Source organism: Giraffa tippelskirchi, chromosome 1 (assembly GCF_054371585.1).
Source record: "Giraffa tippelskirchi isolate mGirTip1 chromosome 1, T2T-mGirTip1v1.2.pri, whole genome shotgun sequence".
NCBI lineage: Eukaryota > Metazoa > Chordata > Mammalia > Artiodactyla > Giraffidae > Giraffa > Giraffa tippelskirchi.
The window spans coordinates 132,211,850-132,237,156 of record NC_137275.1 but is presented as its reverse complement, the minus strand read 5'-3'; the positions used below and the strand labels follow the sequence as shown (position 1 = coordinate 132,237,156).

The window sequence follows — 25,307 nt, the reverse complement described above, 5'->3', positions numbered from 1 at the left end:
AGTGTGTATCTCTCTAAATAAACCCACTTTCACTTTACTATGGCTCACCTTGAATTCTTTCCTGCACAAAGCCAAGGGCCCTCACTTGGCCACTTGAGACCTGGGATATGACCATCCTTTCTTGCCTCATTTTTCATACAACAACACTACCTTTTTTTTTTTTTCCCCATTCTCTCCCAAAATAGATAATTGCACTTATGACTTCTCCTTTTAAATTCTTTTGGTTGCAAGTATCACATTTAAGAGATTTTTGTATTGTTTTTCGTGTTTTTTTTTTTCCCCTAGTACTTTTATGAACACTAGGAAGATCAAAGAAATGATTTGGTCTCTGAAAATTGGGCTTCCCTGGTGGCTCAGACAGTAAAGAATCTGCCTGCAGTACAGGAGACCTGGGTTTGATCCCTGTGAGAGGATCCCATGGAGAAGGGAATGGCAACCCACTCCAGTATTCTTGCCTAGAGAATTCCATGGACAGAGGAGCCTAGCAGTCTACAGTTCATGGGGTCACAAGAGTCAGACACAACTGAGTGACTAACACACATGTGCTGGGAAAATTCAGAGATATTTAGCTATTCAAGCTTCCCAGATGCATCTGCATCAAATAAAGCAAAAAACTAACATTTCTAGCTCTCTCGTTTGTAAAAGAACCAAGTCAACCAGCCATGGTGGTTTGCTGGCTTGAACAGTTCTGACCTCAATCTTGTTTATATTTACATAGACATCCTTGGAATCTCACTTTTGACAAAAAGCTGTTTATAAGTAGCATGATGTTTAGATACACAGCAGTCAGTTTGGGAGTGGGACCAATTAATTTCTCTTTAAACAGAAGAAAATGAAGCACAGCTGATCTCGAGAGTGAACTGAAGTGAACTCTAAGAGATGCAGTGATGTTATGTTACTTTGGATTTGGAAGCTAGGAAAAATCAGGAAGGGTATATTTAGGAAACTGTGAGAAGCAAGGTGAGTAAACCATATGAACTACAGAAGAAACCTCTTTCTGATGTTTGCACAGATTTAAAAAATCCATTCTGTGTGTCTTAGATGTACTCAATAAATAATTCAGAGGGCGTGTTATCTGTACTTTAGACCGTAGCACAGAGATTCTCAGTGAATCACCTGAAAGCCTTTCAAACTATACAAACTTTCCAGGGAACTGATATGCACAGCCTCCACCCCACGCCCAAACCCTTTTCTCCCCACCCTATAGTTTTTTCTTTTAATTTTTAATTTTGTACTGGGGTACAGCCTATTAACAATATTGTGGTAGTTTCAGGTGAACAGCAAAGGGACTCAACCATACATATACATGTATCCATTCTCCCTGCAACTCCCCTCCCATCCAGACTGCCATATAACATTGAGCCGAGTTCCCTGTACTCTGCAGTAGGTCCTTGTTGGTTATCCATTGTAAATACACAGCGTATACCTGTCTGTCCCCAACTTCCCATCTCTTCTTAAATGAAGTGTTTGGATAGCACAAGAGACCCCCCACCCCACTACTGACAGGGGTTCTGCTGCCTGGGTTACAGTTTTCCTCTGCTCCTTCCTGCTGGTGCTTGGGAATCCTGTGGTTGGTCATAGTGTTCGTTCACATCCATGCTTCTTTCTCTGTCACAAAATAACCTAAGAGGGTTCAATTCTGACAGCAGAAGCAGCTAAATATAATTACAATTATATACTCCAAAGGCTGGAAAGAGACCTGAAAAGGTGAATCTTATTTTATCCGATTGTTGGCATTTAGCTAAAATCATTCACCTATTGCAGACAACTGTACAAGTCTGACTGTGCCAAACAGATATCATCTCTGTCAGCTGCTGTGTGGTCCCAGGCAGTCTTCTGCCCTTCAATAAAGGACAGAAACGGTATGAACCTAACAGAAGCAGAAGAGATTAAGAAGAGGTGGCAAGAATACACAGAAAAATTGTATAAAACAAGTCTTAATGACCCAGATAATCACAATGGTGTGATCACTCACCTAGAGCCAGACATCCTGGAAGTCAAGTGGGCATTAGGAAGCATCACTACGAACAAAGCTAGTGGAGGTGATGGAATTCCAGTTGAGCTATTTCAAATCGTAAAAGATGATGCTGTTAAAGTGCTGCACTCAATGTGCCAACAAATTTGGAAAACACAGCAATGGCCACAGGACTGGAGAAGGTCAGTTTTCATTCCAATCCTGAAGAAGGGCAAAGAATGCCAAAGAATGTTCAAACTACCACACAGTTGCACTCATTTTACGTGCTAGCAAGGTAATGCTTAAATCCTTCAAGCTAGACTTCAGTAGTATGTGAACAAAGGACTTAGATGTACAAACTGGATTTAGAAAAGGCAGAGGAACCAGAGATCAAATTGCCAACATCCATTGGATCATAGAGAAAGCAAGGGAATTCCAGAAAAACATCTGCTTCATTGACAACGCTAAAGCCTTTTACTGTGTGGATCACAACAAACTGTGGAAAATTCTTAAAGAGGTGGGACTACCAGACCACCTTACCTGTTTCGTGCAAAACCTGTATACAGGTCAGGAAACAACAGTTAGAATGGAACGTGGAACAATGAACTGGTTCAGAATGAGAAAGGAGTATGTCAAGGCTGTATATTTTCACCCTGCTTATTTGACTGCTTTGCAGAGTATATTTGCGAAATTCCAGGCTGGATGAAGCTCAAGCTGGAATCAAGATTGCTGGGAGAAATATCAATAACCTCAGATATGCATATAATGCCACCTTTATGGCAGAAAGTGAAAAGGAACTGAAGAACCTCTTGATGAGGGTGAAAAAGGAGAGTGAAAATACTGCCTTAAAACTCAACATAGAAAAAACCAAGGTCATGGCATTCAGTCCTATCACTTCATGGCAAATAGTTGCGGAAACAGTGGAAACAGTGACAGACTTTATTTTCTTGAGCTCCAAAATCACTGCAGATGATGACTGTAGCAATGAAATTAAAAGACGCTTGCTCCTTGAAATAAAAGCTATGACAAACCTAGACAGCATAGACCTAAAGGAGAGACAAGGCTTCCCCGGTGGTCCAGTGGTTAAGAATCTACCTTGCAATGCAGGGGACACCAGTTCAATCCCTAGTCTGGGAAGATCTCACATGCCAGCATTCTAGAGCCCATACGCCACAACTACTGTAGCCTGCACACCCTAGACCCTGTGCTCTGCAGCAGGAGAGGCCACCGCAGTGAGAGGCCCAAGCACTGCAACTAAAGAGCAGTCTCCACTCTCAGCAGCTAGAAAGCTTGTGTGCAGCAGCAAGGGCCCACCACAGCCAAATAAATAAATCTTTAAAAAAAAAAAAAAAGCAGAGACATCACTTTGCTGACAAAGGACCGTCTAGTCAAAGCTATGGTTTTTCCAGTAATCGTGTATGAATGTGAGAGTTGGACGACCGTAAAGAAGGCTGAGCACCGAAGAACTGATGCTTTCTAACTGTGGTGCTGGAAAAGGCTCTTGAGAGTCCCTTGGACTGCAAGGAGATCAAACCAGTCACTTCTAAAGGAAATCGACCCTAAATATTCATTGGAAGGACTGATGCTAAAGCTGAAGCTCCAGTACTTTGGCCACATGATATGAAGAGCTGACTCACTGGGAAAGACCCTGCTGCTAGAAAAGACTAAAGGCAGTAGGAGAAGAGGGCAACTAGGATTAGATAGTTGGATGGCATCATTGACTCAATGGACATGAGTTTGAGCAAACTCCGGGAGACAGTAAAGGACAGGGAAGTGAAGGATAGTGAAGGTGTGCTGCAGTCCATGGGATCGCAGAGAGACATGATCTAGCAACTAAACAACTACAACAACAGTCTTCTAGCAAGAGCGACAGTTTAGCAGTGTACTGCCCATAAGCTACTCAGTCTCCCTCACAAAAGCCATTAGCAAGACTGCTGCCTGGGCTTGGAAATGGTCTGGATTACAGGTAGCAAAGTTCACTGATCCCAGTAGATATTTTGCTCGTGATGTCAGTAATTGGTCACTTGTGCGGCTCTAACCAGCGAGGTTCACAGTGCACCTGAGCATGGGGTCAAGTTGTGCATCAGGTTGTCAGGGCTTCCTTCATGTAAAGGGGAATCTTGTAGACTGCAGGTCTTGAGATCAGATAGAGGCCAAGGGCAGTCCTTGCCTCTCCAGAATTACAGAGCTGAGTCTCATCCACAGAAATAACTCAGTGAAGTCCCTTCAGATATGAGAACATTTGGTCACCAGAGGCCATCTTAGCGTCACTCAATTTGGCCTTTCTGGCAGACAGGGAGCTTACAGAAGACATTCAGATGTCTAACAGAAGGATGGAAAAGTATTCACCTTTACTAGCCATTAGACAAATGCCCAAGATTAACTTTTTAATCTCTCAATTTGGAAAAGATAAAGACAAAATATGTTCCCTGGTTTAGGCACTTCTGTTTTTAGTCTCTGCTTCAGAGAAGGGTCATAAAATTGGTACAGCCTTTCCCTGGCAGCTTGGTGATGTGCATCCAAATGGAGAGCTATCAGATCCTTCCACCCAGCTGTCCTACTTCTAGGAATTGAAAGCTCAGGGTTTATTTTGAGGAAATGGATTAAGGACCTATCTAAAAAAGTGTATACAAAGATTGTAAGCAATGTTTGATGTTAATGCTTGGACACCACCTACATATTTTAATAATAAGAAATTTAAACTGTTATATGTCTGAAGGAGAAATTTTTATGATGTATTAAAAGTGATATAAAATATCACATGAAAAAAAAATCACATGATGGCTCCAGGAAGATGTTTGTGGTCTACTGATGAGTGAGGGGGAAAGCAGTTTACAAGACAATGTGAGGTCTAATCCATTTTTTTAAAATCCAGATACATTTAAAATTCATGTTAAATGAAACTCCACACCATGGTGTTACAGATGACTTATTTTCTTCTTTTTGTTCACTTGAATATGCTAATGTTTCCACAATGAATATCTGTTTTTAAAATTTTATTTTACTGTACCAATATTTTTCTGATCTAAGTTTCAGGTGTATACCATAGTGATTCACAATTTCTAAAGGTTATACTCCACTTATGGTTATTATAAAATATTGGCTATAATCCCTGTGCTGTACAATATATCTTTGTAGCTTATTTTATACATAGTAGTTTATACCTTGAAGTCCTCTACCCCTGTCTTTCCCTCCTCACCGTCTCTCTTCCCCACTGTTAACCACTAGTTTGTTCTCTATATCTGTGAGGGGTTTTTCTTTTTAATATTCACTAATTTGTTTAATTTTTAAGATTTCACATAGGTTATTCTAGGTCTTATTTTTAAATAGAGTTGTTTGGGTTTTTTTTTCTGGTATTGAATTGTATGAGCTGTTTATGTATTTTGAATTTTAACTAACCCTTTATTGGTCATATTATTTGCAAATATTTTCTATCATTCCACAGGTTGTATTCATTTTGCCAATGGTTTCCTTTGCTGTCCAAAAGCTATATATTTAATTAGGTCCCATGATTTATTTTTATTTTTGCTTTTGTTTCCTTTGCTTTAGGAGACAGGTCCAAAAATATATTGCTATGGCTTATGTCAGAGAGTGTTCCACCGATGTTTTCTTCAAGGTGTTTTATGGTTTCTGGTCTTACATTTAGGTTTTTAATCTACTTTGAGTTTATTTTGTGTATAACATTAGAAATTTTCCTAACGCTATTCTTTTACACGTAGCTGTCCAGTTTTCCCAGTACCACTTACTGAAGAGAGTATTTTTTCTGCATTGTGTATTTTTGCCTCCTTGATTGTAGATTAACTGAGCATCAGTGTGTGAGTTTATTTCTGAACCTTCTGTTCTTCCCTGTTGATCTATGTGTCTGTTGTTTCTGTTTTGTTATGTTCATTTGTTTTATTCTTTCAATTCCACATGTGATAATATATAGTATTTGTCTGACTTATTTCCATTGTCTAGTTGGTACACATGGCAAAATTTCATTCTTTTTCATGCTGAGTAGTATTCCATTACACATATATATCATATATATGTGTATATATATCACATCTCTATCCATTCCTCTGTTGATAGACACTTAGGTTACTCCTGTATCTTAGTTATTGTAAAGAATGTTGCTTTGAACATTGGGGTCCATGTATCTTTTCAAATTAGTGTTTGCGTTTCCTTTGGATATATACCCAGCAGTGGTATTGCTGGTTAGTTCTGGTTTTAGTTTTTTGAGAACCTCCATACTGTTGTCCACAGTGGCTGTATGAGTTGACATTCCTACCAACAGCATATGACGGTTCCCTTTCCCCCACATCCTGGCCACTATTTGTTATTTGTGGTCTTTTTTCGTGATAGCCATTTTTATCGGTGTGGGACTGGTTTTGATTTGCAAAACCACAGACATTGTGGTCTTGGTTTGCGTTTTTCTGATGAGAAGCCATGTTGAACATCTTTTCATGTGACTGTTAACTATCTGTATACCTTAACTTTGTATCTTTCTTTTTTTTTAATTTATTTACTTATACAATAGTATGTGAGTCTGATATTTACATCTATAGGATTGATTTGCCCTTACTCCTCTGCCTCTCTTGGAATAAACTAGTCATCCAGAACATCCAGATGGTTAAAAACTTAACCACAAGTTGTTTTCCCGAAGTTTAGCTGTCAGTCAGTTCTCTGGAATTTTAAATCTTAGAAAGTTCAGTGAATGATTATAAAACTAACTCATGAAAGTGCCAGAAGACTGTAATATGTCTAAGTAGTACTTTTTTAACTCTATTTATGGAGGATTTTAAGGTGTTTTTTTTCCCCCTGCCAGGGAAATGTACTTTTAATTGGAAGGAAAATCAGATATATTTTCTTCCTCGTTCTGCCACTTACAATCCTGTGACCCCCAGGCTATCACCTTCTTTTTAGGGCCTCTATTTCCTCATCAGGGGAATGTTAGTGATATCTAAGGTTCTTTCAGGAAGGCTCAACATTCTCTGATTTATCTCATTACATCCTCAGCATCTACTATGCTCACCTAGGGCGTTGTGGGCTTCCCTGATGGCTCAGACGGTAAAAGAATCTGCCTGCAATGCGGGAGACCAGGGTTCGATCCCTTGGTTGGGAAGAACCCCTGGAGGAGGGCATGGCAACCCACGCCAGTATTCTTGCCTGGAGAATCCCCATGGACAGAGGAGCCTGGTGGGTTACAGTCCACGGGGTCTCAAAGAGTCGGACACGACTGAGCGACTGAGCACAAGCACACAGGGCATGGTGATGGGTTAATGCCATGTGGCATGTGCACAAGTGAAGGTGCCTTTCCAAGTCTCCTGCCCGTGTCCTAAACTGGGGCCAAGATCAGTTGGCAGCAACACTGTCTGTGGCTGGAGAGGATCTCTGCACTGAGCTTTTCACAAGGAGCACAGTTCACTTGGTAAATGTCTCAGATCTGCCCACCCACGCCTCCTGTTTAGTATTTTTAGTGATTTACTTTAAACTTCTGGTGTCCAGCACTCCCTACCCCATTCCCACTCCTCTGGGCACAGAATGTACCAATAAGGATCATGCTAAGTGACCCAGCTGGTATTTCAGGATGGGTTAGCTTTGAGAAACACCATTTCTCTACCAAACAATTATCTTTTCTTTCAAAATGTGCACAGATGTAGTGAAGGGTTTCAGAAACAGTACAAAGGTCTCTTTTTGGCTTCTTTTTCTTTAAGAACTGTCCCTGGGCCCCGCTTGATTCGGAGGCAGAGGTCAGCAATTCTGGTCTTCTCAACACAAGTGTTCAGGAAGGACAAGTGCTGAATGAGCTGCAAACTCGCTGCTTAAATATAACACTTCCCCTGCTTTCCTTTCTTCTTTTTTAAAAAAATCTCTTTTCTGCTTTTCTTTTCCTCTTTTTATCCTTTGCCTCCATGCAGTACCACCTTATTCTGTGGAACAGAAGAGGCAGCAACCCAAACATATTTCCATGTATACACTAACCTTTCCTCCCTCCATAAAAGAAAAAACCTAGTATAACACTCCACTCTCTCCAAAACAATCCTGTTTGTACATTCCTCTCTTTCCTTAGTATTGAATGGGGATTAGATAAAACAGAAAAAAAGGAACAGTGCACAGCAGATAGGGAAGGAATTGAAACAATGGGGTCTGTGGCTTCTGTGACTGTGGAAGTAGACAGGATTCCCTGGCCAGTTGGTGGGGTTTCCAGCAAAATCACAGATCTCGGGATAATTTGGGGCCTGCAGGTCCCGCAGTAATAATACTCGAGGCTTGGGGACGGGGTTTGAGGGTTCTGGTGAGGGTCAGGCAGACCTACATATATCCCTGATGCGTAGATTCTACTCTGGTCTGGCTTGTCCCCAAGCCAGAGATCCTTCTCCTCACACCCTGCTTGGAATGTGGTCACTTTGGCTCCCTTTTGGGGTTCCTGAAGCACTGTGAACTCCTATAAGGTCGTTTGAAATACAAACGATAGAGTGAGTGAAACTGTGGAGTGGCTCTGATTTCCAGAACCCTCCAGGTTTAAAGCAGGGGTGGGGGTGGGGGGAAGTGGGGAGTAGACATTTCCCAACTTCCAAGCAAAACCAGTTTGGGGTTGCAAAAACACAGCTGCTGTTGCTTTCCACTGACCTGGGGCTCAGAGTGGCAAGGAACATGTGGCAATCAATGCCCAGCCCAGGCCACTGTGCTGGCTGAGCCCTAGAAAGAAGGAAAGTCAAATCTAGTATTCAAAACCGAGACTTGTAGGAGAATTTTGCAGGCCCACAAGTCTCCTGGCTTTTTATCAACACTAGGGGTTGCTTGGTGGCTTCCAGCCAGCACCTCCTTCCGAGGAGGAGTTGCCACACCTAGAGAAGTGGCCCCAAGGAGCTGGTAGAGAAAGTCAGAGATCAAAGCCTAGCTCTGCCTCTAACTGGATGTATGCCCTTCGGCGAGCTATCCATGTCTCAGAGCTGCAGTCTTCTCTGCTGTAAAATGAGAGTAATGACAGGCTGAAATTTACAGAGTTGTGGCCAGAGTTATAGAAGATGGTATGAAGCCAATGGTACATCCTGATACTTAGTAATTGGTTCGTCTGTCTCCTAACTTCTGCAAGTAAGATTTCCTTCATTTATGTACTGAAACTAGATAATTATGTAGTTTTTAAAGAAAAAAAGGAGGCAGATGGACAGTGCGTTACACAACATATTTTCTACAAGAGCCACACTGGTCACCACGTGTGAGTGAGTGAAAGTTGCTCAGTCATGTCTGACTCTTTGCGACCCGATGGACTGTAGCCCGCCAGGCTCCTCTGTTCACAGGATTATCCTGGCAAGAATACTGGAGTGGGTTGCCATTTCCTTCTCCAGGGGATCTTCCCGACCCAGGGATCAAACCCGGGTCTCCCGCACTGCAGGCAGATTCTTTACCATCTGAGCCACCAGGGAGACATATATGCATCCTGAAATACCAGCTGGCTTTGTAGGGTGGTAGGAACAGCAAGAATCATGTAAGACTTCCAGAGTTCTGCTGGGGGCTTGAGTCGCTTTAGTCATGTTCGACTCCTTGCAACCCCGTGGACTGTAGCCCGCCAGGCTCCTCTGTCCATGAGATTCTCCAGGCAAGAATACTGGAGTGGGTTGCCATGCCCTCCTCCAGGGGATCTTCCTGACCCAGGGATCGAACTTGCGTCTCATGCCTTGTGCATTGGCAAGTAGGTTCTTTACTGCTAGCGCCACCTGGGAAGCCCACATTTGCAAGCTTCAGGGAAGCAAACTGACACGTTGAGTCCTCACCACATCATGGCAGATATGGGTACAATTTAGCAACTGGTTTGCCCATAGAATTTTGGCAAACTGAGCCCCTTTAGGGCTTGACAGAGAAACAGGAATGATTCAATGTGACTTAAGACTTTTTTTTTTTTAATAAATTTATTTATTTTAGTTGGGGGCTAATTACTTTACAATATTGTAATAGTTTTTGCCATACATTGACATGAATCAGCCATGGGTTTACATGTGTTCCCCTTCCTGGACCCCTCACCCACCTCCCTCCCCATCCCATCCCTCTGGGTCATCCCATGGCCCCAGCCCTGAGCATTTGTCTCATGCATCGAACATGGAATGGTGTTCTGTTTCACATATGATAATATACATGTTTCAATGCTATTGTCCCAGAACGTCCCACCCTCACCTTCTCCCTCAGAGTCCATAAGACTGTTCTATGCATCTGTGTCTCTTATTCTGTCTCGCATATTGGGTTATCGTTACCATCTTTCAAATTCCATATATATATGCATTAGTATACTGTATTGGTGTTTTTCTTTCTGGCTTACTTCACTCTGTATAATGGGCTCCAGTTTCATCCATCTCAATAGAACCGATTCAAATGTATTTTTTTTAATGGCTGAGTAATATTCCATTGTGTATATGTACCACAGCTTCCTTATCCATTCGTCTGCTGATGGACATCTAGGTTGCTTCCATGTCCTGGCTATTGTAAACAGTGCTGCGATGAACATTGGGGTACACGTGTCTCTCTCAATTCTGGTTTCCTCCGTGTGTATGCCCAGCAGTGGGATTGCTGGGTCATATGGCAGTTCTATTCCCAGTTTTTTAAGGAATCTCCACACTGTTCTCCCTAGTGGCTGTACTAGTTTGCATTCCCACCAACAGCGTAAGAGGGTTCCCTTTTCTCCACACCCTCTCCAGCATTTATTGCTTGTAGACTTTTGGATAGCAGCCATTCTGACTGGTGTGAAATGATACCTCATTGTGGTTTTGATTTGCATTTCTCTAATAATGAGTGATGTTGACTGAAGACTTTTTAAAGATATGACCTGCCCACCATGCCTGGTTCAGCAAAAGGTCCCCAGCACTTCCAGAGTTTCCTTGCCCAGGTTTTCTCTTTAGTTTCCTACCATTCCTCCAAAACATCTTCCAGGCTGAGTGAGAATACAGGTCAGGGCTCGCCCATGGGCGTGTTTGGTTTGGCCATCATGGTGCAGGCCCACTCAATCGTTTACGAAAATTTAGTTACCAACATTTGTAAATCAAGAGAGTTTGTGTGGAAATCCAGATTGCCAGCCTCGCTTGAACCGTCCACACCGGACTGGCGTTCCTGCATGCAGCCTGTGGCTGGAGCCAAGTGGGTGCTGCTCCCTTGGCTGCGCAAACAATGCCTGAGCTGCCTGGCCGGGCGCTGCCTGCTTCCCTTGTTCAGGGCCCCTTCCTGAATTGGGGAGGTGTTTTGGTTTCATTCCCTCGCCATCTTACACATCTCCTTTCCACTGTACCTCACTGCCTTCTGAACTAAGTGGGCGTTCCTCACCTGACCCTCCACACTGTCCGGCAGTGATTCTCAGACTGGACACCTGCTAGAGACACCCAGGAGATTATTGGGTCCTGCTGCTTCCCCAGTCCCTTCTGATTCAGCAGCCTGGGGTGGGGGGTGGAGGTAGGGGGACTCAGGAGTCTATTTTTAACAAGAAAGATCCCCAGGTAATTCTACTGCAGATGACCTGGGGTGCGTACTTTTATAAATAGAGTTGCAACATGCCCCAGCGTCCCCTGCTGGCCTTTCTTTAGTTTCAGTTCCAGATTTCCTAGAGAAGGCAGTCACTTGGCCTTTAGTCTCCTCCACCAAATGGCAACTCCAGCAAAAACCACATGGGATGGGACTTCCACGGCGGCCCACTGGTTAAGACTTTGCCATCCAATGCAGGGAGTGCCAGTTCGATCCCTGGTTGGGGAGCTAGGATCCCACATGCCTTGAGGCCCAAAAACCAGAACATACACAGCAAAAGCAATACTATAACAAATTCAGTAAAGATTTTTTTAAAAAATCCATGTGGGTCCAAGGGAAAGAAGCCACTCCTAGCAACAAGGTGCCGGTCAGACCCGTTCCCCACCCCCCACCTCTACACAGACACACACACACTCACCCACACTGTCTCTCTCACACACACATGCCTTTCCACTGCATTCTCTCCTGTCCATTACAGGTGCCCGGACCATCCTGGCCCTCCTACACGGGGAACTCCAGGAAGGCAGGGCTACTCCTCACTCAGCTGCCTCTCATCAGAACGGCCCATCACTGGACTTCAGACAGAGTGGACGAACACATTCTAAGTTCTTAATTGATTTTCAAACAATTTTATTTGTACTCAGTTTAAAATGCAAACAATACCAAAGGATATACAATGAATGTGAGTCCTTCTCCCAGTCCTGACTTTGAGACATCTGTCCCTCTTAAAGGACAGATATCCCTCGTGGCTCAGACAATAAAGAATCTGCATGTAGTGTAGGAGTCCCAGGTTTGACCCCTGGGTTGGGAAGATCCCCTGGAGATGGGAATGGCAACCCACTCCAGTATTCTTGTCTGGAGAATCCTGTGGACAGAGGAGCCTGGCAGGCTACAGTCCACGCGGTTGCAAAGAGTTGGACACGACTGAGCGACTTTCACTCACTCATTCACTAAAGGAACCAGTCTGTTTTGTGTCTTGATGAAAATATGGGCCTGTCTCTGGAGACAAGGCCCACTGTCACTGTTCATCCTCACAAACAGTTTTTTTCTCTACAAACGGTCCTCGATTTACAATGGTTCAACTTACAATTTTTTTACCACTTTGGTGCAAAAGCTATAGGCATTCAGTAGAAACACACTTTGAATTTTGAGTTTTGATCCTTGCCCGGGCTGGTGATAGGCAGTACTGTACTCTGTTGTGATCGTGAGTAGCAGCAGCCGCAGCTCCCAGTCAGTCACACCATCACTGGGATGAACAACCTCACAACCATTCTGTACTCAAAACAGCCAGTCTGTTTTTCATTTTCAATACAGTAGTCAATACATTACATGAGATATTCAACTCTGTGTTAGGTTATCTTGCCCAACTGTAAGCTAGCGTTAAGAGTTCTGAGAATATCTGTGGTAGGTTTGGCTAAGCTGTGATGTTCAGTAGCTTAGTACATTAAATACATTTCAGCTTATGGTATTTTCAATTTATGATGGGTTTATCGAGATACATATCTTTTCGTTGTTTTTCATTTTATAGTAATATGTTGATCATTTCATATCAGTCATCCCCAAAATAGGTTGAACTTTTAAATATTTATTCATAAAACCTTGGATTAAGTAGGGAAATTTTACTATTCTTGTATACAATTAAGACTGAAGAATGGACTGATAATGATTTTCGCCAAAGAGGTAGATCTAGAAAGCAAGTCTTCCAGCTCCTACCCTGGAATGTTTTGCTCTAAGTTGTATAATTATTTGAATCGCTGTTTATCTGTATGGTGCAGGCCAGATCTTTTTTATTCACCGCTTACAATTTATAAAAAGATACAGGAGGAAGTTCTGCCTGGAGCTGGGGTAGAGGGTCCTCTCCAGACTTATTTGGGAGTTTGGCCTTTTGTACATCCACCAGGTACCTTAAAGATTCCTTGATGTGAACACACTTTTGCTACCGTATGTAAAAGTGAGTCCAGAAGACTTCTAACTAACAAGTTTATTTAAAATGCTACAGAGGCAGTTACAAAAGAAAACAGCTGTTTTCAAGCCCACTCTTCCAGAGTTCAGGGTTTATGTAGTTGTACAATGTCACCTGCTCCAGACCTCTTACCTCCTATCAAGCAAACCATGAATCCGGCTCAGATGTTCATGTTTGCGGTTTCCCATGAGACACTTCCTTCATTTCCCTTCTTCCTCATGTCTTATCAGTGCCGTCATGTTGGAAAGTTGTAGATATAAGACAAAAGAAGTTTGGAATTGTACACTCTCGAGAGATGAATGCTAGCTTTCACAGGAGCTTCACAGAGGTCATTTTCTTTGCTAAGAATATCATTCTGGTATTCATTTGTGTCCCACCTTCCCACTACTCTGAAAAGATAATAAGTGATTTCTTGAAGTCAGTGTGTATCATAATTGTTAAAGAGGGCAAATACTCGTTGGAATAAATAAAATCCAGCTTTGAGAGTAGAAATTAAATGTTCTCTGTCCTTTTCAGGGACACGTGGTCATCAGGAATCATGAGCAACCCATTTGCACAGCTTGTTGAACCTTTGGATCCTGCGCAACCAGGAAAGAAATTCTTTAATTTGAATAAATTGGAGGATTCCAGATATGGTAGGTACATGGCTCTTTGATATAAATGCTCTGATAGCAATTGGAATATCAGTTGCATAATAAGTAAACTACCTATTAAATCAGCTTTTAGGAGAGTTGGAAGAGGGAGTAGCAGAGAATGGCTGAATGGTCTTGGATTAACCACACAAATACACACACACACCCTTCTTACATTGCTCATTTTCAAGTAGATAATGATTATATACATGTAACATTTATATAACACTTGGTATAGAAAGTGTTTGTACATGTATATTATTTAATCTGAATAACAAGCCTATCAGGCTATATTCAAAAACATTAAAAAGTCCTGAGGAAGCTGAGGCCCAAAGAGAGTCAATGACATGATTAAATAACAACTATCACTGCAGATGGTGTTTGCAGCCATGAAATTAAAAGACGCTTACTCCTTGGAAGGAAAGTTATGACCAACCTAGATAGCATATTTAAAAGCAGAGACGTTACTTTGCCAACAAAGGTCTGTCTCATCAAGGCTATGGTTTTTCCAGTAGTCATGTATGGATGTGAGAGTTGGACTGTGAAGACAGCTGAGTGCCGAAGAATTGATGCTTTTGAACTGTGGTATTGGAGAAGACTCTTGAGAGTCCCTTGGACTGCAAGAAGATCCAACCAGTCCATTCTAAAGGAGATCAGTCCTGGGTGTTCATTGGAGGGTCTGATGTTGAAGCTGAAACTCCAGTACTTTGGCCACCTGATGCAAAGAGTTGACTCATTGGAAAAGACCCTGATTCTGGGAAGGATTGGGGGCAGGAGGAGAAGGGGACGACAGAGGATGAGATGGCTGGATGGCATCACCAACTCGATGGACATTGGTTTGGGTAGACTCCAGGAGTTGGTGATGGACAGGGAAGCCTGGCGTGCTGTGATTCATGAAGTCGCAAAGAGTCAGACACGACTGAGCATCTGAACTGACTGACTGACCAATGTAGGTAGTAGGCAGCCAGGAGCAACAGTCAGGCCATCGGATGGCGGATTGGCCCTCAGGCGAGCAGTGGCAGCAGAGAGGCTGGAGAGCCCTGCGCTCCTGGGCTTCCTCCAACATCAGTCAGCTCCAGCCAACAACTCCAGCAGGGCCTTTGCCCAGGCCCCCAGGTGGAATGTTGACCAACACACCCAGCAGCCAATGAAGGTTTACACACTCAACAAGAACCAGCAGTGGGACAGCCAGGGCACTGGGCATGTCCTCCAGCTACATGGAACAGCTGAAGGGCATGTCCCTGCTAGTCAGGGCCTGACAAAATGTGGTCCACTGGAGAAGGGAATGGCAAAGCACTCCAGTATTCTTGCCTTGAGAACCCCATGAACAGTATGAAAAGGCAGAAAGATATGACACTGAAAGATGAGCCTCCCAGGTCTGTAGGTGTCCAGTATGCTACTGGGGAAGAGCAGAGAAATAGCTTCAGAAAGAATGAGGAGGCCAAGCCAAAGTGGAAAGGACGCCCAGTTGTGCTGTGTCTGGTGGTAAAAGTAAAGTCCGATGCTGTAAAGAACAGTATTGAATAGGAACCTGAAATGTTAGGTCCATAAATCAAGGTAAATTGGATGTGGTCAAAAAGGAACTGGCAAGAGTGAACATTGGCATTTTAGGAATCACTGAACTAAAATGGGAATGAACTAAAATGGGAATGGGAGACTTTAATAACGATAACTATTATATTGATTTCTGTGGACAAGAATCCCTAAGAAAAAAATGGAGTAGCCTTCACAGTCAACAAGAGAGTCTGAAATGCAGAACTTGGGTGCAGTCTCAAAAATGAGAGAATGATCTCTGTTTGTTTCCAAGGCAAACCATTCAACATCACAGTAATTCAAGTCTATGCCCCAACCACTAATGCCAAAGAAGCTAAAGTTGAACAATTCTATGAAGACCTACAAGACCTTCTAGAACTAACACCAAAAAAAAAAAAAAAAATGTCCTTTTCATCATAGGGGACTGGAATGCAAAAGTAGGAAGTCAAGAGATACCTGGAGTAACAGATATGTTTGGTCTTGGAGTACAGAATGAAGCAGGGCAAAGGCTAACAAAAGTGGCTAACAAAAGTTTTGCCAAGAGAACATACTGGTCAGAGCAAACACCCTTTTCCAACAACACAAGAGACAACTCTACACATGGACATCACCTGATGGTCAATACCAAAATCAGATTGACTGTATTCTTTGCAGCCGAAGATGGAGAAGCTCTATACAGTCAGCAAAAACAAGACCTGGAGCTGACTGTGGCTCGGACCATCAGCACCTTATTGGAAAATTAAAGCTCAAATTGAAGAAAGTAGGGAAGACCACTAGGCCATTCAGTTCAGTTCAGTCACTCAGTCGTGTCCGACTCTTTGCAACCCCATGAGCTGCAGCACACCAGGCTTCCCTGTCCAACACCAACTCCCAGAGTCCACCCAGACTATGTCCATTGAGTCAGTGATGCCATCCAACCATCTCATCCTCTGTCGTCCCCTTCTCCTCCTGCCCTCAATCTTTCCCAGCATCAGGGTCTTTTCCAATGAGTCAGCTCTTCACATCAGGTGGCCAAAGTATTGGAGTTGCGGCTTCAACATCAGACCCTCCAATGAACACCCAGGACTGATCCCCTTTAGGATGGACTGGTTGGATCTCCTTGAAGTCCAAGGGACTCTCAAGAGTCTTCTCCAACACCACAGTTCAAAAGCATCAATTCTTCAGTGCTCAGCTTTCTTTATAGTCCAACTCTCACATCCATACATGACTACTGGAAAAATCATAGCCTTGTCTAGACGGACCTTTGTTGGCAAAGTAATGTCTCTGCTTTTTAATATGCTGTCTAGGTTGGTCATAACTTTCCTTTCAAGGAGTAAGTGTCTTTTAGGCCATTCAGGTATGACCTAAATCAGATCCCTTATGATTATACACTGGAGGTGACAAATAGATTTAAGGGATTAGATCTGGTAGACAGAATGCCTGAAGAACTATGGATGGAGGTTCATAACACTGTACAGGAGGTAGTGACCAAATCCATCCCCGAGAAGAAGAAATGCAGGAAGGCAAAATGTCTGAGGAGGACTTACGAATAGCTGAGAAAAGAAGAGAAGCGAAAGGCAGGGAAAGATACACCGAACTGAAGGGAGAGTTCCAGAGAAAAGCAAAGAGAGATAAGAAAGCCTTTAGTGAACAATGCAAAGCTGAAAAAGTTAGGAGAAAAAACAATGGAATGGGAAAGACTAGAGATCTCTTCAAGAAAATAGAGATGCCAAGGGAATATTTCATGCACAGATGGGCACAATAAAGGACAGAAACAGCAAGGACCTAACAGAAGCAGAAAAGATTAAGAAGAGATGGCAAGAATACACAGAACTGTACTAAAAGTTCTTAATGACCCAGATAACCATGATGGTATGATCACTCACCTAGAGCCAGATTTCTTGGAGTGTGAAGTCAAGTGGGCCTTAGGAAGCATTACTACAAACAAAGGTAGTGTAGGTGATGGAATTCCAGCTGAGCTATTTCAAATCCTAAAAGATGATGCTGTGAAAGTGCTGCACTCAATATGCCAGCAAGTTTGAAAAACTCAGCAATGGCCACAGGACTGGAAAAGGTCAGTTTTCATTCCAATTCCAAAGAAAGGTAATGCAAAAGAATGTTCAGACTTCCACACAATTGTACTCATTTCACATACTAGCAAGGTAATGCTCAAAATCCTTCAAGCTAGGCTTCAGCAGTATGTGAATCTAGAACTTCCAGATGTACAAGCTGGATTTAGAAAAGGCAGAGGTACCAGAGATCAAATTGCCAACATCCATTGGATCAAACCAGTCAATCCTAAAGGAAATCTACCCTGAATATTCATGGAAGGATCGATGCTAAAGCTGAAGCTCCAATTCTTTGGCCACCTGATGCTGACTCACTGGAAAAGACCCTGATGCTAGGAAAGACTGAGGGCAAGAGCAGAAGGGAACGACGCAGGATAAGATGGTTGGATGGCATCACTGACTCAATGGACATGAGTTAGAGCAAACTCAGGGAGATAGTGAAGGACAGGGAAGCCTGGCGTGCTGCAGTCCATGGCGCGCAGCGTCAGACACAACTTGGCAACTGAACAACAGCAAAAAGATAGCGGAAGAGGATGAAAACAAAAGCCTTTTTTGTCCCAACTCCTGTGCTTTTCTGCCTTTGTACTCGTGCCTTTTCTGGATATACTAGTGAATAATTCTTATGTATCAAGATGAACCACTTCTTTTATAAACAAAATAAATTTTCTTAAAAATTACCATTGTCTTATTCTAAAAAACATGGTTACCAATGACCGTACTCCATGGAGTTTTAGGTGTTTATTTCCTTTGAAAGGTATATATGACTATTCTTTGGTCTTATTTTATTCACTGTAAAAGGGTTATTTTCTCATTTCTTACACACTGAGGTTTCATAAGAAATACTACTCTGTGTATGTGTGTGTGTGTGTGTGTGTTTTCCTCAGTAACAGTAATACAGCAAATTAAATAATCTAGACTGATTTCTTTCATGATAACTTGAAGGAAGCTCTGTTACTGGATTCTAAGGCTAGGCAGCCACTGGTTATGAAAGAATTAACTGTAATATTTTATTTTTGCCTAGGCTATAGGTATTTTCTAATAACTGAATGTCTCAAACCCATTCAGTATTCTTATGTTTCAAATCGTTGAAATCAGTTTAAATTTACTCTCTTTCCCTGTTGAAAGACTAGAGGGGATGTTGCCTTGTATCAAGTTTGATGGAGATTGGCTTTAAAGAGCTCTGATAATAAGATGTCTCATGGTTTTTTGTTTGTTTTGTTATGCTTTCTCCTTTTATTCCTAGGATGCTTACCATTTTCTATCAGAGTTCTCCTGGAGGCAGCCATTCGGAACTGTGATCAATTTTTGGTGAAGAAAAATGATGTTGAAAATATCCTGAATTGGAAGGTCATGCAGCATAAGAACATAGAAGTGCCCTTTAAGCCTGCCCGAGTCATCCTGCAGGACTTTACGTGAGCCTTGTGTCACCTTACTCTCTTCTCTCCCTCCCTTGTCAGCCTGTAAAGAAGGCTTTTTAAAGGCAGAAACAAACAAACAACAGTGTTTGTGTGATTTTTCACTCAATATTCAGAGACACTTGAAAGCAAAAGAGGGCAGTCATCCCAGATGGCAAGAGATAATCTCAGAGATGGTACTCACCCACCTTTTCCAGTGGTGGAGGTCATTGTCCTTGGTCTTGAAGATCCTAGTCCTCAGTGTAGTAGCAAAAAAGTTGAAAGAAACAACATGAAATGGAACTGTCTTAGAATCTTTTCTGCCCCACATCCTGTCACTTTGGGAGCCAGGTTTTAAACAGCCATCCTTGGAATGTTGATATGTATCGCCAGAGGGGAGATACATAGGCCTTTGCAAGGCCTGATGTGTTGCTGTTAAGTCTCTGCTCACATCCTACTAGTCCCAAGAACTGCTTCCCGTCACAGCCCCACTTAAAAAAAAATTTTTTTTTTAATTTATGTATTTGTTTATTTTTGGCTGCACTGGGTCTTTATGGATGCCCACGGGCTTTTAGCTGCATTGAGCAGGGGATACTCTCTAGTTGTGGTATGCTGGCTTCTCACTGCGGTGGCCTCTCTTATTGCAGAGCACGGGCTCTCGGTACACGGGCTTCAGGAGCTGCGGCTCCTTGGCTCTAGAGCACAGGCTCAGTAGTTGTGGCACACGGGCTTAGTTGCCTTGTGACATATGGGATCTTCCTGGATCAGGGATTGAAGCCATGTCCCCTGCATTGGCAGGTGGGTTCTTAATCACTGGACCACCAGGGAAGCCCTCACAGCCTCATTTTGAGACAACAACCTTTTCATTTTTAAACGATGTTATTTTATTCCTCCTGGAGACCAAATTTCATTTTTTTAGAGGATGATTAATCATATTTTACTAATATAATAAAAAGGAAGGATATGCTTAATATAAGCTTGATTCATCGCCCGCTTTTCTGAGTTATATCCATTCCTTTAAATTTGGTCTGAAGTTGAAGGGTGTGATCTGTGTGTCTTGCCCAGGTCTTTGTTAGCCCACCATATAAGTAGGGAACAGTGATAGCAGAAAAAGTTCCCAAGATTTTAAGTGCCAGCTTTCTGACAGTTTCTCTGCCTAAACCACATTGGTTGTGAACTTTAATGCAGGAATAAAATTGCATGTAGAGGTACCACTCAGCTGTGATGCTCATTACTGATGTGATTTCCACTCAAGGAAATGTATTTAGCAGCTTTCACTTTTCTGACATCCACCAGTGGCTGGCTCCGCTAGTGAGATAGCCCTCTTGCCAATATTTTCAGCAGAGACAAAAGCTGAAAAAAAACCGCATAACACTTGTTTAACAGATTTGTTTTCTGCTTAATTCTCCCATTTCTTAGGGGTGTGCCAGCTGTGGTTGACTTTGCTGCCATGCGTGATGCTGTGAAAAAGTTAGGAGGCGATCCAGAGAAAATAAACCCCATCTGTCCTGCTGATCTTGTCATTGATCATTCCATCCAGGTTGATTTCAACAGAAGGTGAGAGACTAGGATGAATATTTGGGTTTTCTGCTTTGTGCAAAATCCTGGAGTATAAGTCTTTCTTGTGTGTGTGTATATCATTAAATAAAAGAAGAAAAATCTTTAAAAGATATATTCAGAAAAACTCAAACTTACTATATATTTTCCCTTGAATTTTTTTTTTTTTTTTTAATGATGGGGACATCAATCTTTTTTTTTTCTATTTACTTCCTGCGGGGGAGAAGGCTGTGTTTAAGCTTGAAGTTTGGGTGAAAAACACAAACAAATTTCTGCCAGGAGAGCTTGTTAGTGCAAGTTATGTGTGTGACCTTAAAAGAGTTTAGGTGTTTTGTTTTTGCTTTTTCTAACCACTGAATCCTTATTCCTCTTTTGATTCCAAGTAATTATTTTATATCTAGCCATCCCTGCCTCTCCACATGAGTGTCCATAATGTCTGTACCTTTCTTTTCCTTTGTTCCATCTACTGTTCGGGATATCCGCTTCTCTCTTCCTGCCATAACCCTACCAATAACCTACCAATAAAATCTCAGTGGCAGTAGACGATAAAAATTTATCTCTTATACGTCTACCAATTAGTTGGGAGGTCAGCTAATCTCAGCTGAGTGCAGTTGGGCAGCTGTGCCTCACCCAGCCTTGACTGGGTTGACTGCTTACACCGCACTGCACATCTGCAGGGCAGCAGAGCCTGCCCCATTCTCTGTGGGCTGCTTTGGGAGCCCAGGCTAAAGGAGAAAGCAGCCGTCTGGGCATCACAGAGGCTTGAGAGAGCAAGCCTGCAGTATCTCTCAAGGCCTTGATGAGGGACTGACATCTGATCACTTCTGTTCACAATGACATTAATCAGAGCAAGGCCCGTGAGGGGTGGAGGCATACACTCAGTAACTGCAAGATTACACAACAAGGATATGAATTACAGGGTGGGCAGCCAGGTACTGCTAGAAGGCTGATACCTTCACCTAGAAATATAACTAAGTAAAATTATTTCCCACTTTAGATAGAACCTTAGTTAAAAAGAAATAACTGTTCTGCATACAATGCTGGGAAAATTAATTCTTTGGTAGAAAAAACAGTACCTATGATTGAAAGCATTAATATTTTTAAAATTAAATCTTCAAACATTTAGAAGAAAATGTAACTTTATATGTATCAAATGTCTTGATGAGAAAGACTTTTCTCAATTGAGAAGTAATGAATGAAACAAAGGCACAAAAACTATGGATGTAAGGACTTCAAAGTTAACAGGAGATAACTTGAAAAATATTTTCAATAAAGAGTTAATAGCCTTAATATATACAGAGTATGTGTAACCTATTTAAAAAAAAGAAACAGTAAAACCCAGCAAATAAATGGGCAAAGGAAAGTAGACATTTCACAGTAAAAGGAAATGGAAATGGTAAACAGTATATAAAGCCTTTGCAATTTTACAAGTTATAAAAAGGTAAATTAAACCCTTGAGATACCATTTTCTCTTATCAACATAGTTAAGATTAGAAAATAAATGTTATTAATTATAAAGGTGTCATGATGGAGACACTTTTATACACTGCTGATAGCGCTGGAAATTAGAAATAATGAAAGCACTGTGTATTTGGATCCTTAGAAATTGCCATATCCTTTGTTCTGGGATTTCTACTTCTAAACATACCCTTTATAGATTTCTGAAATTCAGCAGAAGCTTGGTGACTAAATAGTGCTCTTTAAAGTATTATTTATAATAGAGAAAACCTAAAAGCATTCTAGGTGTCCCAACAAAGGAGAGTGACTTATTAAATTACATACATCCTTAAAATAAATATATTAAGTAACCTTTAGGGTTATATTTAAATCCTTAATAACACTTGGAACATGCTCATGTATTAGCTCAAGGAGCCAGGTAGAAATTGCCTGTGTGGAGTGATCTCAGCTCAATGAAAAGCTAGGCAGAGATTAAAGAGCTGGAAAGAGAGGTGCCAAACTGCTAAGCGATTGTAACTATTCTTTATTTTTACAATAAGAAGCTATTGTTTTTATAATAGAAGTTCATTTAAGAATGTGAAACCAACCTCACAAAGGGGAAAAAAAAAACCCAAAACCTTTATTTGCTTCCTTGGCAATTTAAGTGGGTTCCATATAGCCTTAAGAGAAATGTAGAAACTGGTCATTCTCAAATCAGTATTGACAATATCCAAACCAGAAAAATTCAGTAATAGAGAGAAATCTGCTTTGTCTCCTGAGCTGACGGTTCTTGGAACAAGCAGACTGGATACTTGCCAGCTCTTTCCTTTCCTTTGGACTCTAAACCCATCCTTAGGCGACATGTCTTTTCTTTTTTTCCCTTAAATTACATGAGCTCAATCTAATATTTTGATTTCAAAGGGAAGAGTTAAAAATACACAAACTATTGTGTTATTGAAGAGTAAGTATGTTTCCTGAAGTCCCACTTCAGAAATGAATAAAAAGTAAGCAAAGGAGAAGAGGGTGGCAGAGGATGAAATGGTTGGATAGCATCACTGACTCAATGGACATGAGTTTGAGCAAACTCCAGGAGATAGTGAAGGACAGGGAAGTCCATGGGGTCACAAAGAGTCGGACACGATTTAGCGACTGAACAACAACAACCTCACAAAATCATGGGCCACTTTTATCTTTCTTGAAGACTCTCATTGGCCTTCATGGATTTACCTTTATTTCCCTGGCTTGGAAGGTAAAAGTACTGGTGGAGACAGAATTGCAATTGTTTTAATGTCTGAAGTTATTTAACTCAAAACTCAAAGAACTGCTGATTCTTAAGTAGGTAAAGAATCTGAATCAGCACCAAGTTCACTGTGACTTGGTTTCCTCTTTAAACTGTGACATCTATCAACTCTGGTTTCAATATTTTATGGACCTTTTTCATTTACACTGTAATACTGAAAATATTGTTTTGAAAAACGCAAAGTCCAAGGTTGAGCTTTGATCCAAAATGATACCCAAATCTAGCAATTTTTTTTTTTTTAATTCGAGAGAAACATTTCTGTGAGAAGCATTTTCATTGCTAGTGTTTTGTTTTTATTTCTTGAGTTTGGTTTTGCAATTTGACCTCCCAGTCTATTTCCTCATTTTTGTAAAGAATTAAATGTGATATGTCTCAACTTTTGTGGAACTCTGTGCTGTGGGCTTATTTCCAGCTATTTCCAGAAATGAACTAGTACAACTGGGTAAGGGGTGGTGGGATGGTGAATTTTCTCAGTTAAGTATTTCTAAGCTCTTTCCTTGGTTTGAATATTAGTAATTGGCTTCACACTATCTTTAGGAATCAAGGATTTAACTAATGCATTATTATAATGTTTTTCAAAGTTATCTCAGAAATAACCTTTTTAAAAATCCCAACAAGAATATACCAATTTCCAACCGGATTTCAAGAATGTCCAGACTATTTCCTCTATAAATATTTTCTGTGAATTTCTGGAGTACCATTAAATGTAATACTCAGAAACTTTGAACTACATCCAGATCTGATTTCAATTTATGTAAATAAGGAGACATTTCCTCTTTAATCTGTGAGGCCATTCACATTCAGAGATCTTATTAAAAATTCACCAGATTGGGTAAATCTAGGACAGTTCTGAGTGGTGGAAATCTATGAATTCTAGGTCTGTTTATTCATTCAAATAGCTAGAACTAAGTTAAAGAAAGAGCCAAGGTTAGCATGAAAGTTGTTCTGTTTTAGTGACTAAAAGGGTTGTTGTTGGTGGCTTTTTTTTTGTTTTTAAACTTAGAATTAACATATCGTAAAGCAGCCTAAGCATTCTGGCTTCTGCTTGTCCTGTGACTGTGTCATTTATATCAAACTGATGGTCCCAAAATTATGTGGGTTAAATGGTCTTCTTCCAACCCTGCTTCTGCTGTAAGGAGCTCTGACATCCTTCTAGAGACAGGAGGATGAGGCATAATGACTGGGAGTCCATGTGTGCTCAGAGGACAGCAGAAGAGATGGAGCAGGGCCATACGTGATTAAGAATAATGTTCCAAGATGACTTTCCTTTTTTTTTTTATTAAAAATAATTCTATTTAACAGACCTATTGTGTGCCAGTATTTGTTCAAGAAGCAGGTTAGTCTCAAAAAGCAGAGATTAGAGAATGCATAGCTTGAATGCAGTTAGTAAGTGTAGGAACGAAATCACTAACTTGGAGAGTTGGGGGGTTCTTCCAGGAGTATCACTTGATCTAGGTCCCCAGGCATGTTTACCACAAGGAGCTGGAAAGGCATTCTACACAGAGAGAACAGAGCATGCGAAGGCATGAGGAAAGTGTGGTGTGGGAGAGTATGAAGGCCACAGTGCAGCTGAAGCTGAAAGTTTGGACTGGAGGATGGGAGAGAGTGCATGAAGGAAGTCTGAGGTCAGACTGAAGGACCTTGTTTGTTAAAGAAAGGGATTTGTACTTTATTTAGAAAATGGCATCCCCTGGCAGATTCAACATGGGTTGTGATGATCTATATTTTGGAAAACCAAATTCTGGTGACAGTACAAAAGATAGGTTGACTAGATTGAGAGAAACTGGACAAGAGGCTGTTTCTGGAATAAATACTCTGATAGCTGTAGGTACTAAGTGGGAGAAGAGGAGATCATTAGATGAGGGATGGACAGACAAGGACAAGGAGGGGATGTAGGGAAGAAGGTCACACGTTAGGATTTGACTTGTTTCATTTGTGGTGCCCAAAGTATTCCTGGTGTAGATGCCCAGGATACATTGGGAATATGGATCTGGACCTGAAGA

General features: G+C 41.6%; 1 protein-coding gene across 1 annotated transcript in view; it reads left to right on the top strand.

Annotated features, from left to right (window-relative positions):
* ACO1 (aconitase 1) overlaps window positions 1-25,307 on the top strand; it is a 66,174-nt gene that overhangs the window by 11,680 nt on the left and 29,187 nt on the right. Inside the window, exons 2-4 of the mRNA XM_081497505.1 lie at window positions 13,920-14,038; window positions 18,860-19,028; window positions 20,430-20,567. Coding sequence (XP_081353631.1) covers window positions 13,942-14,038; window positions 18,860-19,028; window positions 20,430-20,567 — 404 coding nt within the window. The 5' untranslated portion in view covers window positions 13,920-13,941. The remainder of the gene's footprint in view (window positions 1-13,919; window positions 14,039-18,859; window positions 19,029-20,429; window positions 20,568-25,307) is intronic.